This window comes from Somniosus microcephalus, chromosome 13 (genome assembly GCF_052327205.1).
Source record: "Somniosus microcephalus isolate GS21.2 chromosome 13, FLI_Smic_1.0, whole genome shotgun sequence".
Classification (NCBI taxonomy): Eukaryota; Metazoa; Chordata; class Chondrichthyes; order Squaliformes; family Somniosidae; genus Somniosus; species Somniosus microcephalus.
This window is the reverse complement of record NC_140999.1, coordinates 26,379,332-26,397,475: the sequence shown is the minus strand read 5'-3', so window position 1 is coordinate 26,397,475 and position 18,144 is coordinate 26,379,332. Positions and strand designations below refer to the sequence as shown.

Genomic DNA, 18,144 nt, shown 5'->3' with positions numbered 1-18,144 from the left:
GACCGCGCCCTGTGTGCTCCACCCTCTCTCTCTCTCTTTTCCTCCCGACGACGCTGCACGGCTCCTTTTGCAGAGCCGCTCGATCGAGCCCGAGCCCGCCGCAGTCCGGAAGGGTCAGCGCACTACCTGCTACCAGCACGATTTGCTGGAACACCTCGACTGGGGAGCCAAGCCCAGCTCTCCACAGCCTCCCCTGCAATTCTCCGAACTCCGATGGATCCCTGGGCGGTTGCCCGCGGTCGACGCCCGTTGCTCTGACTTCGACCTCCAAGAAGCTTCTTCCCAGGGAAAGATCCCCGTGAGGTGGTGCAGCACTGCAGGTGAGTTCGAACCTGCTCGTCGCCAGTGTAGTGTCCGAGTATCAATAATACACGGACTGCAGGAGAACAATAATAACAGGTATTTACTGAACAGAGGGTAAGCTTGAAACTGAAACTACAGAAGCCTGCTATGGCTTTATATACAGGTGTGGTCACTGCCGGTACTACAGTATAAAGTCAGTTCTCTCTTAAAGGTACATACACAACAAATATCGCAAAGCAAATGACTGAATGGTAGTAGTGAATCAGGAGGTAGAATGACCAGTGACTGGCAATTTACCAGCAACTAATCCATCTAGTAATTTTCTTGGATATAGTAACAAAATTGTAAAATTATTAAATACAAAGACACTGTCAAGAAATGTCTTCACACAGAGGTTGGTGAATCTTTGGAATTCTCTACCCCAGAGGGCTATGGAGGCTCAGCCATTGGGTATATTCAAAACAGAAGTCGATAGATTTCTGACGAGTAAGGGCATCAAGGGATATGGCGATAGGGCCAGTGAATGGAATTGAGGCAGAAGATCAGCCATGATCTTATTGAATGGCGGAGCAGGCTCAAAGGGCCGAATAGCCTGCTCCTGCTCCTATTTCTTATGTTCTTATGTTCTTAAATAGAGGACACTGTAAAACTTAGGTACTAAACAAGGGGTAATGTCTGTAGTAATTTGCTAGATTAGGAAAATATGAATTACGCTACTAAATTTTGAACTCTGAATAGTATACAGCAGCATTGGGAGAAAGCTTCTTTGAAATGTTTCTCATAGCTTTTTAAAATAATAATTTGTGCCATAACATAAATCACCTCCTAGCTGGTTTTAGTTGCATTGTGTAGGTACTATCTAAAACAGTGACTGCCACAGTAACATTCCAGCAGCAGTGTTATGGCTGCTGTAACACTCCAGATTCTGTCAGATCCAAAGGCATCACAGTGCAAGTGGGATAAATTAACACCTCCTTGTTTCATATTAACATCAAACACAATTACACTGGCAGAAATGTCACAGGCACCAAGAAATAGGCCCATTGTGTATGTAAAAATTACACTTCCTTTTTATTCTAATAATAGTATACTTGACTGCAAAGCTCTGTAATTGTCATCCCAGGCAAATGTACTTCTTAAACTGAAAGATCAAGGGGGCAAAATTCCCCTCGTTTGCGCCTCCGGTGGGAGGCACTAATGGGGCGCGAATGGCTTTGCGCCCCCCGAGGCATTAACCGCACCTCCCGCGAAATTCCGCGGGAGGTTAGCGGTGGCGCTACCAGGTAGCGCCCCGATCTTCCCCGTCCGGAGATCATGACGTCATCTCCGGGCGCAGCGCCCCGGTAGCGCCTCGGAAGAAAAATTCGCAATCGCGTCCTGCAGCAGTGCGGACGATGTTACCGACTGCTGCAGGGGTCGCGAACAGTGAGGCCGGCCACTCACGGGTTGCAACTTAAAGGCGCAGTGGGCGGCCGGCCCTAAAAAATGCTGATTTTTAAAAATATTTATTTCCGGCCACCGATCGCGGCGTCCGTGCCGCGATCAGTCAGCCTGGCACTCTGCATGAATACCGGCTGATCGCACGGCACTCCCGCTCCCTGGTGGCCCACATATCTAAAAATAAACATAGGAACATAGAAACATAGAAGATAGGAGCAGGAGTAGGCCATTCGGCCCCTCAAGCCTACTCTGCCATTCAATGAGATCATGGCTGATCATCCAAATTCGGTACCCTGTCCCTGCCTTCTCCCCATATCCCTTGATCCCTTTAGCCTTAAGAAATATATCCAACTCCTTCTTGAATATATTTAATGAACTGGCCTCCACCGCCCTCTGTGGCAGAGAATTCCACAGGTTCACCACTCTCTGGGTGAAGAAATTCCTCCTCATTTCAGTCCTAAATGGCTTACCCCTTATCCTTAGAATATGACCCCTGGTTCTGGACTCCCCAGCCATCAGAAACATCCTTCCTGCATCTAGTCTGTCCAGGCCTGACAGAATTTTATAGGTTTCGATGAGATCCCCTCTCAATCTTCTAAACTCCAGTGAGTATAAGTCCAATCGACACAATCTCTCCTCATACTTCATTCCTGCCATCCCAGGTATCAGCCTGGTGAATCTTCGCTGCACTCCATGGCAAGAACGTCCTTCCTCAGATAAGGTGACCAAAACTGCACACAATACTCAAGGTGTGGCCTCACCAAGGCCCTGTACAACTGCAGCAAGACATCTTTGTTCCTGTACTCAAACCCTCTTGCTACGAAGGCCAACATACCATTTGCCTTCTTAACCGCCTGCTGCACCTGCATGCTTACCTTCAGCGACTGGTGCACAAGAACACCCAGGTCTCTTTGCACTTCCCCTTCTCCCAATCTATTGCCATTCAAATAATAGTCTGCCTTCCTGTTTTTGCCACCAAAGTGGATAACCTCACATTTATCCACATTATAGTGCATTTGCCATGTTTCTGCCCAATCACCCAACCTGTCCAAATCGTACTGGAGTTTCACGACATCCTCCTCACAGCATACCCTCCCACCCAGCTTTGTGTCGTCTGCAAATTTAGAGATATTACATCCAATTCCCTCGTCCAGATCATTAATATATATTGTGAACAGCTGGGGTCCTAGGACCAATCCTTGCGGTACCCCACTAGTCACTGCCTGCCACTCGGAAAACGACCCGTTTATTCCAACTCTTTGCTTTCTATCCACCAACCAGTTCTCTATCCAAGTCAATACCTTGCCCCAATCCCATGTGCCTTAATTTTGCACGCTAATCTCTTATGCGGGACCTTATCGAAAGCCTTCTGAAAGTCCAAATACACCACATCCACCGGTTCTCCCTTATCTATTTTACCAGTTACATCCTCAAAAAATTCCAGTAGATTAGTCAAGCATGGTTTACCTTTTGTAAATCCATGTTGACTTTGTCCGATCCTGTCACTGCTTTCCAAGTGCTCTGCTATTACATCTTTTATAATGGACTCTAGCATTTTCCCCACTACCGATGTCAGGCTTACTGGTCTATAATTCCCCGCTTTTTCTCTGCCACCTTTTTTGAATAGTGGGGTAACATTAGCTACCCTCCAATCCATGGGTACTGTTCCAGAGTCTATCGAGTTCTGGAAGATGACCAGCAATGCATCTACTATTTCTAGGGCCACTTCCTTAAGTACTCTAGGATGTAGATTATCAGGCCCTGGGGATTTATCGGCCTTCAGTCCCATCAATTTTCCTAACACAATTTCCCTATAAATACTGATTTCTTTCAGTTCCACCCTTTCATCAGACCCTATGATCCCCGACATCTCTGGGAGGTTATTTGTGTCCTCCTTTGTGAAGACAGAACCAAAATATGTATTTAGTTGGTCTGCCATTTCTTTGTTCTCCATTATAAATTGCCCTGATTCTGACTGCAAGGGACCTATGCTTGACTTCACCAATCTTTTTCTCTTCACATATCTATAAAAGCTTTTACAGTCAGTTTTTATTTTCCCGGCAAGCTTACTCTCATATTCTATTTCCCCTTCCTAATTAAACCCTTTGTCCTCCTTTGTTGAATCCTAAACTGCTCCCAATCCTCAGGATTATTGCTTTTCCTGGCCAATTTATATGTCCTCTCCTTGGATCTTATGCTATCCTTAATTTCCCTTGTTAGCCACGGTTGAGTCACCTTTTTTGTTTTATTTTTATGCCAAACTGGGATGAACAAATTCTGTAGTTCATCCATTCGGCCTTTGAATGTTTGCCATTGCCTATCCACCATCAACCCTTTGAGTGACATTCCCCAATCAATCCTACCCAACTCGCTCCTCAGACCATCGTAGTTTCCTTTATTTAAATTTAGGACCCTAGTCTCTGAGTCAACCACTTCATTCTCCATCTTAATGAAGAATTCGATCATATTATGATCGCTCCGACCCAAGGAGCCTTGTACAACAAGATTGCTAATTAATCCTTTCTCGTTACATAATACCCAGTCTAAGATGGCCTGATCTCTGGTTGGTTCCTCGACATATTGGTCCAGGAAACCATCCCGTAAACACTCCAGGAATTCCTCCTCCACAGTATTGTTACTAATTTGGTTAGCCCAATCTATATGTAGATTAAAGTCACCCATGATGACTGCTGTGCCCTTATTGCACGCTTCTTTAATTTCCCTTTTAATGCCATCTCCAACCTCCGCCTTACTGTTTAGAGGTCTATATACCACTCCCACTAACGTTTTCTGCCCCTTAGTATTTCTCAATTCTACCCATACAAATTCCACATCATCAGAGCTAATATCCTTCCTTACAATTGTGTTAATCCCTTCTTTAACCAGTAATGCTACCCCACCTCCCTTTCCTTTTTGCCTATCTTTCCTGAATATCGAATACCCTTGGATGTTGAGTTCCCAGCCTTAGCCATCCTTGAGCCACGTTTCCGTAATCCCAACCAAATCATATTCGTTTACCTCTATTTGCAGAGCCAATTCATCCACCTTATTACGAATGCTCCTCGCATTAAGACACAAAGCCTTCAGGCTTGTTTTTTTAACGCTCTTAGACCTATTAGAATTATTATTTACTGTGGCCAAGTTTGATTTAAACTGTTGATTTCTCTGACTGACACTTTTGTTTTTCTCCTTCCTATCTTTTGCTTTCATCCTTGTTTCCCTTTCCTCTGTCTCCCTGCTCAGGTTCCCAACCCCCTGCCATTTTAGTTTAAACCCTCCCCCAGAGCACTAGCAAACACTCTTCCCTAGGACATCGGTTCCAGCCCTGCCCAGGTGCAAACCGTCCGGTTTGAACTGGTACCACCTCCCCCAGAACCGGTTCCAATGTCCCAGGAACTTCAATCCCTCCCCGTTGCACCATTCCTCTAGCCACGTATTCATCTGACATATCCTTCTATTTCTAATCTGACTAGCATGTGGCACTGGTAGCAATCCTGAGATTACTACCTTTGAGGTCCTATTTTTTAATTTACCTCCTAACTCCCTATATTCCGCTTTTAGGACCTCATCCCGCTTTATACCTATATCGTTGGTGCCTATATGCACCACGACAACTGGCTGTTCACCCTCCCCTTCCAAGATGTTCTGCAGCCGCTCTGAGACATCCTTGACCCTTGCACCAGGGAGGCAACACACCATCCTGGAGTCTCGTTTGCGACCACAGAAACGCCTATCTATTCCCCTTACAATAGAATCCCCTATTACTATAGCTCTACCCCTCTCTTTCCTCCCGTGCTGTGCAGCAGAGCCACCCCTGGTGCCAGGAAGTTGGCTGCTGCTGCTTTCCTCTGATAAGCCATCCCCCCCAACAGCACTCAAAGTGGTGTATCTGTTTGAGAGGGGGATGTCCACAGGGGACCCCTGCACTACCTGCCTGCGCCTTGTACTCTGCCTGTTGGTCACCGATTACCTTTCTTCCTGTCCAAACTCTACCTGCGGTGTGTCCAACTCTGTAAACATGCTATTCACGACGTCCTGAGCATCATGAACGCTCCAGTATGCATCCAATCGCAGCTCCAGCGCCGCAATGCGGTCTGTCAGTGGCTGCAGCTGGATGCACTTCCTGCATATGTAGTTGTCAGGGACACAGGAAGATAAACCTGCAGAGCTCGCAGCGTGGAGCCTTTCCCTTTAATGCAGGGAAGGGCCCCTGCAACGTGACAGCGTCACGCTTGTCCACTTGTGGTGCTGCTGAGCACTTCGCCACAAGAGGCAAGTGGAACTTGATTTAGCGCTCCACGTCCCTCTTGGAAGAAAAAATGGGAATTTAACTAATGTTTGAAAAGATTAGCGCCTGGCGTTAACTTTCCAAACATTTTTTACTTAGCGCCCCAAACGGCCCTCATGGGGAATTTCAGCCCCAAATATGTTGCGTGTATTTGGCAATAATGCTTAAAGCAGGGATATATATATCTTTGTAAAGATAGTTAATTTATCTGAAGGAGATCTGTTCTTGTAAAATAATAGGTGTCTTTTTGCCTTGTAGCAGAAGTCCGTTCCAATACGACACCTACAAAGACTCTCCACCATGTGAGTGAAGTGTTAATGGCCTCCCAAGGGAAGTTGGCTGAAGAGAGGTCCCCTGACAACTCACAGCCACCCCCTCTTCCAAAAAAGACACTCAACAGGACAAACTCAGCTCCCAGCGGAACTCTGCTGAGTTCAGCAAAGGCAAGAAGTCTTCCGTGCTCTCCGGGCTTTCAAATAACTAACCCGCTATATGGTATCTATGAAGGGAAACCTGTGGATTTTATGAAAACGAGCACCAGCACCCCTTGCAGTCCGATGAACACTGATGTAAAATTCAATCTTCCAGCTCCTTTCAATAGTAGAAGGGCAGGAATGATAAAATCTCGGAGTCTGGATGGAGCTGTCAGTTACTATCATACTCAGATAGATCTAGGGAAATTGAGCTTTCACATGTCAGATCTGGAACTACGCAATTGGTTTAACTTTGAAAATCAGGAAGATATTTTCAGAAAGCTCGCCAATCGGTGTGTGATGTCGCTGAAATCTATTTGTGCAAAATACGCCACGTTCTTCATGAAAGACAAGAAAGCCGAGATGAAGTTTAGTGAGAAGGACTGGCCAGATTTCAAGCTGCCATTCGACAAGGCTAGTTGTGACTCCAGAGATGCCATTTACTATAGAGCCCAGTACACTCTGGAGCCACAGCATGAGTTTGCTTTAAAGGTAAAAGTCTTTTTCTTAATAGAATATATATAAGAAAGAAAAAATAACTTGCACTGGAGTACTGTGTCCAGTTTTGGTCTCCTTACCTAAGAAAGGATATACTTGCCATAGAGGGAGTGCAGCAAATGTTCACCAGACTGATTCCTGGGATGGCAGGACTGTCGTATGAGGAGAGGTTGGGTCGACTAGGCCTGTATTCACTTAAGTTTAGAAGAATGAGGGGATCTCATCGAAATGTATAAAATTCTGACAGGGCTAGACAGACTGGATGCAGGGTGGATGTTTCCTCTGGCTGCGGGGGGGGTCTAGAACGAGGTGTCCCAGTCTCAGGATACGGGGTAGGACATTTAGGACTGAGATGAGGAGAAATGTCTTCACTCAGAGGGTGGGGAACCTGTGGAATTCTCTACCACAGAGGGCTGTGGAGGCCAAGTCACTGAATATATTTAAGAAGGAGATAGATAGATTTCTAGATATAAAAGGCATCAAGGGGTATGGGGAGAGAGCGGGAATATGGTATTGAGATAGAGGATCAGCCATGATCATATTGAATGGCGGAGCAGGCTTGAAGGGCCGAATAGCCTACTCCTGCTCCTATTTTTCTGTGTTTCTATGTTTAAATAGCACCTTTCAAGATCTCAGGACATCATAAAACGCTTCGCGGCCACAGAATCACTTTTGAAGTATAGTCATTGTTGGAGTGTCGGAAAATGCGGCAGCCAATTAGCACACTGCAAGGTCCCTCAAACTGCAATGAGATAAAAACTGTTTTAGTGATATTGATTGAGGGATAAAAGTTGGTCCGGACACCAGGAGAACTCCCTTGCTCATCGTCAAATAGTGCCATGGGATCTTTTATGTCCACCTGAGAGGGCAGACAGGATCATGGCTTAACGTCTCATCCAAAAGATGGCACCTCTGATAGCACAGCCCTGGAGAACCAGCCGAAGAGCCACAGAAACCCCAGAAAATGGCATAATTAGCATTTAGCACAATTTTTCTGGGGTTTCCGCAACTCCTCCTGATGGCGGACTAACCTCCTGTGTGTTCAAGTCTCGGAGTGGGGACATAAACCCATGACCGTCTGACTCAGAATCGAGAGAACTGCCACTGAGCCAAGACTGGCACCATATACAACTATGCCACAATGAATGCAGAGCATTTCCTTATTTTCTTCTACTTTTCCGCTGTGTATTGGTCTTTGCGCCAAGTAGGCAAGAGGCATTTCCCGGCAAGGTTGTAATTTTATGATATTTTGCTAATTCTGAGCTCAAAAATAGATTCAATTGGTGGGAACTCCCTGCTTTAATGTTCAGGAAGTATTTTTTCACGATAAGCTACTTCACATCAGGACAACTCCTGCCTTTCGCCCTGACACAGGTTGCTGCAAGTGTTTTAAGCTTGGCCAGTCTCAACCCCATTCCTCAGTGAGCATGTAGCCAGGAACAATACTTTCCAAAATTTGGCAACAGTGAATAATCAAACTGACAATTTTACTGAAAAAATGTAACAATCTTATCAAATGGAAAGGTCGCACTAATGCAGTATTTTGCTGTTGGAGTTAGAGCCCAAAGAATTAAACAGGCTTAATGCAGTTTTATTGTAAGGTGTTTGGTTTCCTCGTCCTGACAAGGGTCCTTTGACTCTGGGTTTTACAGGAACGAAATGGTAGACGACACAAAGGTTTAGGTTCAACCCAAAACTGTTAGTTTATTAAAACCAACAAAACACAGACAAAAACCTGTTGAGATTTGGCTGAAACTTGCAATCACCCATACTGCCGGTCGTTACCATTGTGGATTGTAGGCCTGGATCGGAGATGACCTGTCCCCGTCCTCCTTTATCTGACTGCAGCTGCCTAAGACATTACTCTTGATGAATTCTACTTCTTCTTTGCCTTTGGGTGCATTGCCAGTCTCAAACAAATCTTTACATTTCACTTTTATCACATACATTCAGTTCAAACACTCTGAACCTCCCGTTTCAATCTTTTAAATTTTCCCCTTCTTGTCTTCCTTTTTAATTTACACGACAAGATTAATAGATACAACGTAATACACAATTGTACAATTACCAACACATGTGGCATGATTCAAAGCCAAGGAGGGATCTCAATGTTGAGTCCCACATCCCACCATGGAGGGGTAATCATCTCTTCGATTTCCTCCCTTTCTTTTTCATTCTTTTGCTGTAATGCATAATAATGTTTTTGGAACAACTCTAGGTTCTTTAATAGCTTAACCAAATGTTCGGGTAACGCCAGGATATCGTATCCAAAACACAATATGTATTCTTGGAGGTTGGGTAAAGTCCCGTTGACTGTGATACCGATGTGTTTGTGGTCTGAGATGGGGATTATTCTCGGAGGTTGGGTAAAGTACCGTTAACTGTGATCCTGATGTGTTTGTGGTCTGAGATGGGGATTTTTCTCGGAGGTTGGGTAAAGTCCCATTGACTGTGATCCCGATGTGTTTGTGGTCTGAGATGGGGATTATCCTTTCTTGCACTACTTGTGTCTCTACCTGGGGCTTGAAGCAAAAGGTGGAATCTTGAACTGGACACCAGGTGTCCCTGTGTATTCTGTACTGACTTTCGCTCGTGGTTACACTGTAGGTTCCGTCACCCTTGTACGCAACCTGGGGCGGGACATGGCTGTGAGCCATCACTTCCACCATACAGCCCGTCTCTGTATTCAAACCCACATACCGGCCGATAGAAAGGATTCAAATGGTGGGGACACAATACCACATGGGTACCTCCTCCCTGACATCCCTCCAGACTAGTGCCGGTTATCGAGTTCCCCAACTTCACCACATTCTGAGGGGTTTTATGATGCCTCACATGTACCCCATTTCAAATTACACCAATGTTTTCTACCCGGTATACCGGTGCGGGTCGTTGCGCCTGATCCATCACCAGCATCCTCAGAACTATCCCCATTACCGTTTGTTTATTCTGACCACAGTTGACAGGGACTGGGTACGCTTCGGAGGCTGACCGTAGCTGACATGGGTTCATGATGGCTTAAAGCCTTCAGGTGTCTGTTACTGACCCACGACGGTATGTGGCCTTATTTTAAATCCTCTAAATTACTACGCCCCTTGTTTAACAACCAGGCCCCGTACATGACACACACATCATTTTGGGCAGCCCGATCCGACGCATTTTGGCCCTCCTTTATTAATACATTGATGGTCTGAGCGTGAGTCTCCAGCTCAGCTACCATTTCCTTTAGATGAATCGTCATCACCTGGTCTTCCTGCAATTCGTAACCCTCAACGTCATTACCCTCCCCCAGTATTTTCCTCAGCTGGTCCCTTAGGGTATTTACTTGTAATTGCAACTGCGTGTTGTCCATACTGTTGACCAGTGATGTCCCTGTATTAAACACCGTGGCCACATCATTAATCAGTCCTCTTTTTCATCTCCCCCAGCCCGTGTGGCTGTTACTTACCCATTTGTACACTCCCCCCCCAACTTTCGTCCCCATAATCCCTCTCGTAGAATTGTCTGAACATTTCTTTTAACAATTTTTCATACAACTTTTCCGTCTCTGACGGGCACCACCGGGGCAACTGTAACTCCGTTAAATTAAGAATAACCGATGCTACTTCATAATATATGGTATGATACATCATTTTTTCTGTTGGGATGAACACCAGCCCAGTTTTAGGCCCGGGTGCCGTTACGGGACATTTGACCTCTGTACCCTGAGTCTCTGGGCCTTCGGTAGAGGCTGCATCTTGCTCGCGACCTGTTCGGTCGCATTGACTGCTTTCGGAGGATCCGGGGTCACGCAAGAGTCAAAACTCTGAGTCCAATTCGCTCCTGACCCAGAGTCCTGCCACTGCCATTTGAAAGTAATGACAACCCCCCCTTTGCAGTTGTGCCCCGACCCGACCACGCACACATAAACTCCTTGCTCCTTCCACCATTTATCCCAACTCAATTTTACCCCTTCCTTAGTTCCCATGGCCCGTTTGAATTATTACCTAACTTTTCCCATTCCGTGGATGCGTTATTTTTACCTTTGTCTGTTTTCCGCAACCACCACCACCATCCCATGGGGGTGCTCCCCTTACATTCCAGACAAACCCGTGTACCCTCTTTCACCCATACCCTCTTAGTCGTGATGTTTACCTTTGGGCAGGACACAGACACTTCCCCAATCTTGTCCCCGGTTCGCCTTGAACACTTGGTCGAGTTCGACCCTACCTGTAGTGTATGTAACCGTTCCACCTTTAAGAGAACTATTTTAGTAACCGTTCCACCTTTAAGAGAACCATTTTAAGAGTTGCACTACTTTATCTTGGCTGCTGTATACTGTAATACCGGCGGTGACCACACCGGTATATAAGTGCTGTGTAATGATTTATTGGGCAGTTCCGCCCTGACCTTCAACCAGTAAAGACCTGTTAAAGTTTACTCTTGTGGTCTGTGTAGTAATTCGCAATATAACACACAGACTTAACAGTGGCGACGAGTTCGATCTTACCCTGCGGCAGAGATACATCCAAGCCAGTCTAACGGGCGTCGAGAAGAGGCATCCGCCCTCATCATTCTGCTGAGGAAAGACTCGCGTCTGCAGAGCACAGGAAGAATTCTGACACGAAGCCTTCCGTCAGCAACAGGCAGGATCATCCCTTCTATCACGGTGGTGGGTAAGCCGATCAGCGACGAGAGCAAGTCGGCCACGTCGGCTGTGAAGTAGGGGAGGGAAGATCGGAGGATATAAAGGCGGAGAACTCGACCACGGCCGGGGCAAAAGAGCCGGACAGAAGCCGGGGCCAGAGGCGCTGAGACTGGGGCAGCGTAGGGCACGGAAGCCGCGGTGAATGCAAATGCAGCCGGTGTGAGAGACCGGGCTACAAGCGGGAACGCAGCCGGTGTGAGAGACCGGGCTACAAGCGGGCTGGGAGACGCAACAGCGTCGAGAGACAGCTCGACCGCGACCGGTGAAAAAGGCCGGGCAGCTACCGAGGCCGTGAGGCGCAGCGACCGGGACAGCGAAAGGCACGGGAGAAAATAAAAAAATAAAACCGCGGAGAACTCAGCCGCAGCCGGGGGAAAGGACCGGACTGTAAGAGGGGCTGGGAGGCACGATTCGAGAACCGCTTGCGCGGGAGAAAATAAATTTAAAAAAAAAAAAACGCGGAGAACTCAGCCGCAGCCGGGGGGGGGAAAGGACCGGACTGCGAGAGGGGCTGGGAGCCACGATTGAAAAACCGCTGGGGAGGGCGAACGTAGCAATACGGCAATTGCCGTTACAGCCAGCGGGAGAGACAGAGCCCGAGCGAGGGAGAACGAGACCGAGCGAGGGAGACCGAGCGAGGGAGACCAAGACCGAGCGAGCGGGAGTGACAAGAGACAGCCCGCGGGGGAGAAAGGCAAACGCAGGAAGCCGCCATTTTCGGAGGCGGGGAAGAAGACAAGCGCGGGAAAGAAGACAAGCGCGGGAAGCCGCCATTTTCGGAGGCGGGGAAGAAGACAAGCGCGGGGAAAAAAAGAGGAGAGCAGTCAACTCAAGGGCAGGTAGCCGGAGCCGATGATCCAAGCACGTCTCCTGACGAGGATATGGAATACTACTACAACTTCACCAGAACTGTCATCACGTCCGATCGCGAGGGAAGACTCGAGCTGTGCAGTTTCTTTGACGGCGAGGAAGATTGCCGCCTACCCAGGATCAGCTCAGACTCTGGAACTGATGATGGTAAGATCAGCCCAGGTGCAAAAGACAAGTCTAAAATGGACTTGCAGTCTAATGATGGAAAAACGAAGGAGAGCATAAATGCTTCAGGAGAGAACAAAGTATCAGAACAGAATTACACTGAACAACAACAACATAGTTTGACAGAGAATTCTGGGTCTGTCCAGTCTACAGACATGCACATTTCTGAGGAACACCGGGCTCGAACTCAACTCAATTTCAAATTACAACAGCAATTAGAACAAATGGTTCGCCGTTTTGAGCAAGAGATGAATGCAAAGAAAAAGTTCTTTGACACAGAGTGGGAGAATCTGGAAAGACAACAGAAGCAGCTGATTGAGAAAATGGAACAGGAACACACCAACCGTCTGCGCGATGAGGCCAAACGAATCAAAGCTGAGCAAGAAGGGGAATATGTCAAATTCATCGATCAGTTGAAAGCTAAGAAGACCGAGCACCCTTTTGTGAGCAGTGTCAGCAGTAATAAGCCACTCAGGGAAGTGGTGGCAGAGGCAAAAACTGAAGATGCTGCAGAGATCAAGTTTGTTGCTGAAAGCGCTACTTCCAGAGCTTTGCTTCGAATTAAAGAATTGCCAGTTAAAATTGTGAAACCCTTAAGAGAGAAGATTGGCATGGAGAAACATCGTGTCATTTTCGAATGCAAGGTTTCCAGGCCAAATGCTGCTGTCAAGTGGTATTACAAAGACAAAGAGATTCATCCCAGTAATAAATATGAGATTGTGAGTGAAGATGTGTACAGGAAGCTCGTTATTAATAATGTCGCTTTTGAAGATGAAGGCAACTACATGTGCGATACCATAGATGACCAAAGCACAGTAAAGTTGATGCGCTATCAATTCTAATAAAAGGCTGAGCAGAGTTCAGAACGACAGGCTTTTATTAACTACTGAATTGCACTTCAGACAGATCAGGACTATGCCTCTAGTGGACGACCGAATGCCAGGAGCTGCCATGCGGCCGCTCTTATACTCGGTAGCCCAGGGGCGGAGTCAGCTGAGGCATAGTCAGGCACAACAGTGAAACAAGAGTGAACGACAACAACAACAACAACAACAGTGAACACAGTGAACTACAGTGGTTTACCACAAAAGTTATATGTAGAAGAGCAATCAATTGCCATCATTAAACCCATATGTGATGTGGAAGTGACAGAGCCAAGTGACGCCATTCATGAGTGTGAGCTTTCAGTTGCGGACGTGAAGCCTCCAAAATGGATACTAAATGGTGAAATTCTTCATGCTTCTGAAGATGTGGACAGTGAGCATCGTGGCACTATTCATCGTCTCAATCTAAAACAAACAACTTGTAAGATGACCGGCTTGCTGCAGTTCATCGCAGGGAAATCAAAATCTGAGGCGAGGCTGACTATTAAAGAGCCTCCGTCAAAGTTAGTCAAAGAACTACAGAACATTACAGTGGAAGAGAAGCAGTCTGCTACTTTGAGCTGTCCGCACGTGGTCCCTCCGAACTGAGCCAAATCAGGCTGGAAGTAGAAAAACTTCCCAAGGTACTCGAGCCTTTAGAAGTCAGCAATGCTGGTTCTGCAGTTACGGAAGTTCAAGCTGTCCAGTGCAGTGAAGGACTATTAGATGAGTCACCCCAGCAACAAGAACCTACTACACCACCGAGAACTACTACACCACCGAGGCGTTATCCGGACCGAGTCAGGAGGCGCAGGAGGCGCCGCCTCAGAGACTGAATCTGTGAACTGTTTTACCTCAGAGACTGAATCTGTGAACTGTTTTACCTCAGAGACTGAATCTGTGAACTGTTTTTACATGAAGTTGTGTATATATGTGTTACGCTATGTTTAATGGGGAATATATACTGTTAGCTAAAAAGGGAGGATTGTAGTGTATGTAACCGTTCCACCTTTAAGAGAACTATTTTAGTAACCGTTCCACCTTTAAGAGAACTATTTTAAGAGTTGCACTACTTTATCTTGGCTGCTGTATACTGTAATACCGGCGGTGACCACACCGGTATATAAGTGCTGTGTAATGATTTATTGGGCAGTTCCGCCCTGACCTTCAACCAGTAAAGACCTGTTAAAGTTTACTCTTGTGGTCTGTGTAGTAATTCGCAATATAACACACAGACTTAACACTACCAACCCGGCCAATTCCCATCGTGGGATTATGTAATTGTACCATTATCACCCCATGTCCCCCCCACCCCCCCCCGAGTTACGGTGGGGCCAGTTCCTCCCATACACCCGTAGTAAAGAATGTCTCAGTGTCTCCCCGATCTCCCCACCCTGCTTTAATCAGGATCATCCACACGCTCATCCGTAGCGTCCACCTCATCTTGTGTCCTTGATTCGATTCACTTCTATAAAAACAAAACAAAAGGATAACACTGCTCTATAAGGGGTCTCCCCTTCACAGGTCACACTTAAATGATACACATATTTACACTTTGGTTCAATCACTGCTTTTGTTTTTTCCTGTCCCGATGTTTGGGCTTCTTGAGGCCCGGGGGGTGGAGTAGGAGGAGGTGTCCAGAGCACCCTGGGTCTCGGCACCCGACTACTTCATCTCACCGCTCCGCCCTCTGAGTCATCCTCATCATCCCACAACACGGGAGAAAGGTTCACATTGATCAAACTCATTATGGTTCCTTGGGCCTTGGCCCGTTTTGTGCTTCTCTCTCCGGAGTCGTACAGCTTGCACTGGTTGATGTGAAACCATTTTACTCGCCTTGGCAGCTGGATCGCATAGACCATAGGACTTGCCTTATCCACGATATTATAGATTCCTTTAAATAATGGCTCGAATGCCCCTACTCTGGCATAACTCCTGACCATTACCTGGTCCCCTACCTTCCACTCCTGTGTTACCCGTGGTTCCAACAGCATTTTATTCTGTTGGTGCTGCCTTCCCATATTGTTAGCTGCCCTCCAATGCAGCCCCCTTAGAGTATCGTACAGATCTCTAACAAACCTGTCCCGTGTGACCTCCTTAACCTGTGTTTGGGTCAGGACCGGTACCAACACAAGTCGGGGTTCTCATCGACCTCCCTGTCATTAACTCATGCGGGGAGTGTCCCGTACTTTTAGAGAGACTGGCTCTGATGCTCATTAGGACCAGGGGTAGGACCTCATCCCATCTCTTCGGGACCTCTCCTATCTCTTTCCAAAGCCTCTCTTTTAAGGTACGGTTCATCCTCTCTACTATACCTGATTGTTGTGTCTCCTTGTGTTCTTATACTATATATATTACAGACACTTTTAGTTCATTTTAGTTAGTGCTTTTACTCAGCTGTATTCTTGCTTTTGTTACAGTGCTACCGCATGGTGCAGAGTGATACAAGATGCCCGACGCTGCACTGTGCACTGCCCGTGCACAGTGTGCCACATAGCAATATAACTACACCATACCAAAGTAGTTCCATACCAAAGTAGTTCCATTTAACAATGTGATACTATAACAATATAACACCGATGATTGGGGGTTATGCGTCACATGCCACTTTCCCTGTATTCCTAGCAACTTCAGGGTGGCTTGCATTACTAGTCCGGTGAAATGACTTCTCTGATCTGACTCTACTATCAGGGGCAGTCCCCACCGGGAAAACACTTCCTTCACTAGAATCTTAACCGTGTTTAACGCTGTCGCTGCCCTACAAGGAAAAGCTTCCACCCATTTCAAGAAAGTATCCACTAATATCAGACAATATTTATTGCCCCTACTTGTGGTGGGCAGTGGCCCAATGAAATCTACCTGTATAGACTGCCATGGTCCCTCTACCCTCCTCGTGTGTCCCAACGGAACCTTCCTTCGGTGGGGATCTGGATTATTCACCGCGCGCACTAAACAGTTCTTGCAATAATCCCTTACACCTTCCCTGAGCTGGGGCCACCATCCCACAGCCTCCACTTTATTCCAAGTCGTTTCTGGCCCTGGTTGTCCGGCCCCCGGACCCCATGAGCTAGCTGCAAAAATTCTTCCCTGTACTGCACGGGCACGACCCACCTATTCCCCTTGAATAACATCCCCTGTTTCACTGCTACATCTGCTGCTCCAAAAGGTCCCTCTGCAGGCTTCCCACATTCCTTATCCTTAATTACCGTTTTAAGGACTACATCTTGCAGCTGAGCCTGTTTCAAATCGGGTGGCAATTGTACCTCCTTGGGTCCCTCTTTTCCCTTTACAGCCATGATCTGTCCGGATCGGTACGGGTCCCAAGGTATCCCTTCCCCTGCCCCCATTTTGGCCAGTACATCAGCCTTCTGATTCCCTTTCCACTTAGGCTCTGTCTTGGAATGCGCTTTAACCTTTTGGATGTAGTAATCCTGCTGGTTACTACCCGTGACGTTCAGAATGACTTCTAACAGAGGGGCCATCACCAACGGCTTCCTGCCTGAGGACTTGAACCCTTGCCTAGCCCATACTGCTAGATACTCCATGCAGGAGTTGCAAGTGAACATTGAGTCCGAACATATTGTATAGGGGACAGAGTTAACGTTTCAGGTCTGGGACCCTTCATCAGAACTGGAAAAAGCTGGAGATGTAACAGATAACCCCCCTCCACCCAACCACCGCCCTGTCTCTGCACCTGCTTAATATCTGTTACATCTCCAGCTTTTTCCAGTTCTGATGAAGGGTCCCAGACCTGAAACGTAACTCTGTTTCTCTCTCCATGGATGCTGCCTGGCCTGCTGAGTATTTCCAGCATTTTTTGTTGTTATTTCAGATTTCCAGCATCCGCAGTATTTTGCTATTGTAATATTGTATAGGGGGTTGGGAATTCACTGGGGTGTGTGACTACATAGTTACGGCTGCCTGTTCGGCCTGCTGTGCACTCAAAGTGTTCGGGAGTTTTATGGCCTTTTCTATCCCTGCCTCTGGATCATAAATCCCACAACCTGTCCTTCTTTCTCCGTTTGTCACCGAGCTAGACCCATCCACGTAAATGTCTCTGCCTGTCGGGTGTTCCCCGGCCCGGAATCCCACATCTACATCCCACACTCCTTCTACCGAGCACACGTGAGAACATAAGAACAAAAGAACATAAGAACATCCTAGGGTCTTGAGAGAAGTAGCGGTAGGGATTGCAAATGCATTGGTGGTAATTTTCCAAAACTCCCTGGATTCAGGAAAGGTCCCAGCAGATTGGAAAACTGCTAATGTAACGCCCTTATTTAAAAAGGGAGGTAGACAAAAGGCTGGAAACTATAGACCAGTTAGCCTAACATCTGTGGTTGGTAAAATGTTGGAGTCCATTATTAAGGAAGCAGTAACAGGACATTTGGATAAGCATAATTTAATCGGACAGAGTCAGCATGGTTTTATGAAGGGGAAATCATGCTTGACAAATTTGCTCGAATTCTTTGAGGACGTAACAAACAGGGTGGATAAAGGGGAACCAGTGGATGTGGTGTATTTGGACTTCCAAAAGGCATTTGACAAGGTGCCACA

At 46.8% G+C, this 18,144-nt stretch overlaps 1 protein-coding gene across 1 annotated transcript in view; it reads left to right on the top strand.

Moving 5' to 3' along the window:
• Window positions 1-18,144, top strand: part of peak3 (PEAK family member 3) — a 132,576-nt gene that overhangs the window by 92,786 nt on the left and 21,646 nt on the right. The window contains 1 exon segment of the mRNA XM_086004676.1: window positions 6,290-6,996. Coding sequence (XP_085860802.1) covers window positions 6,290-6,996 — 707 coding nt within the window.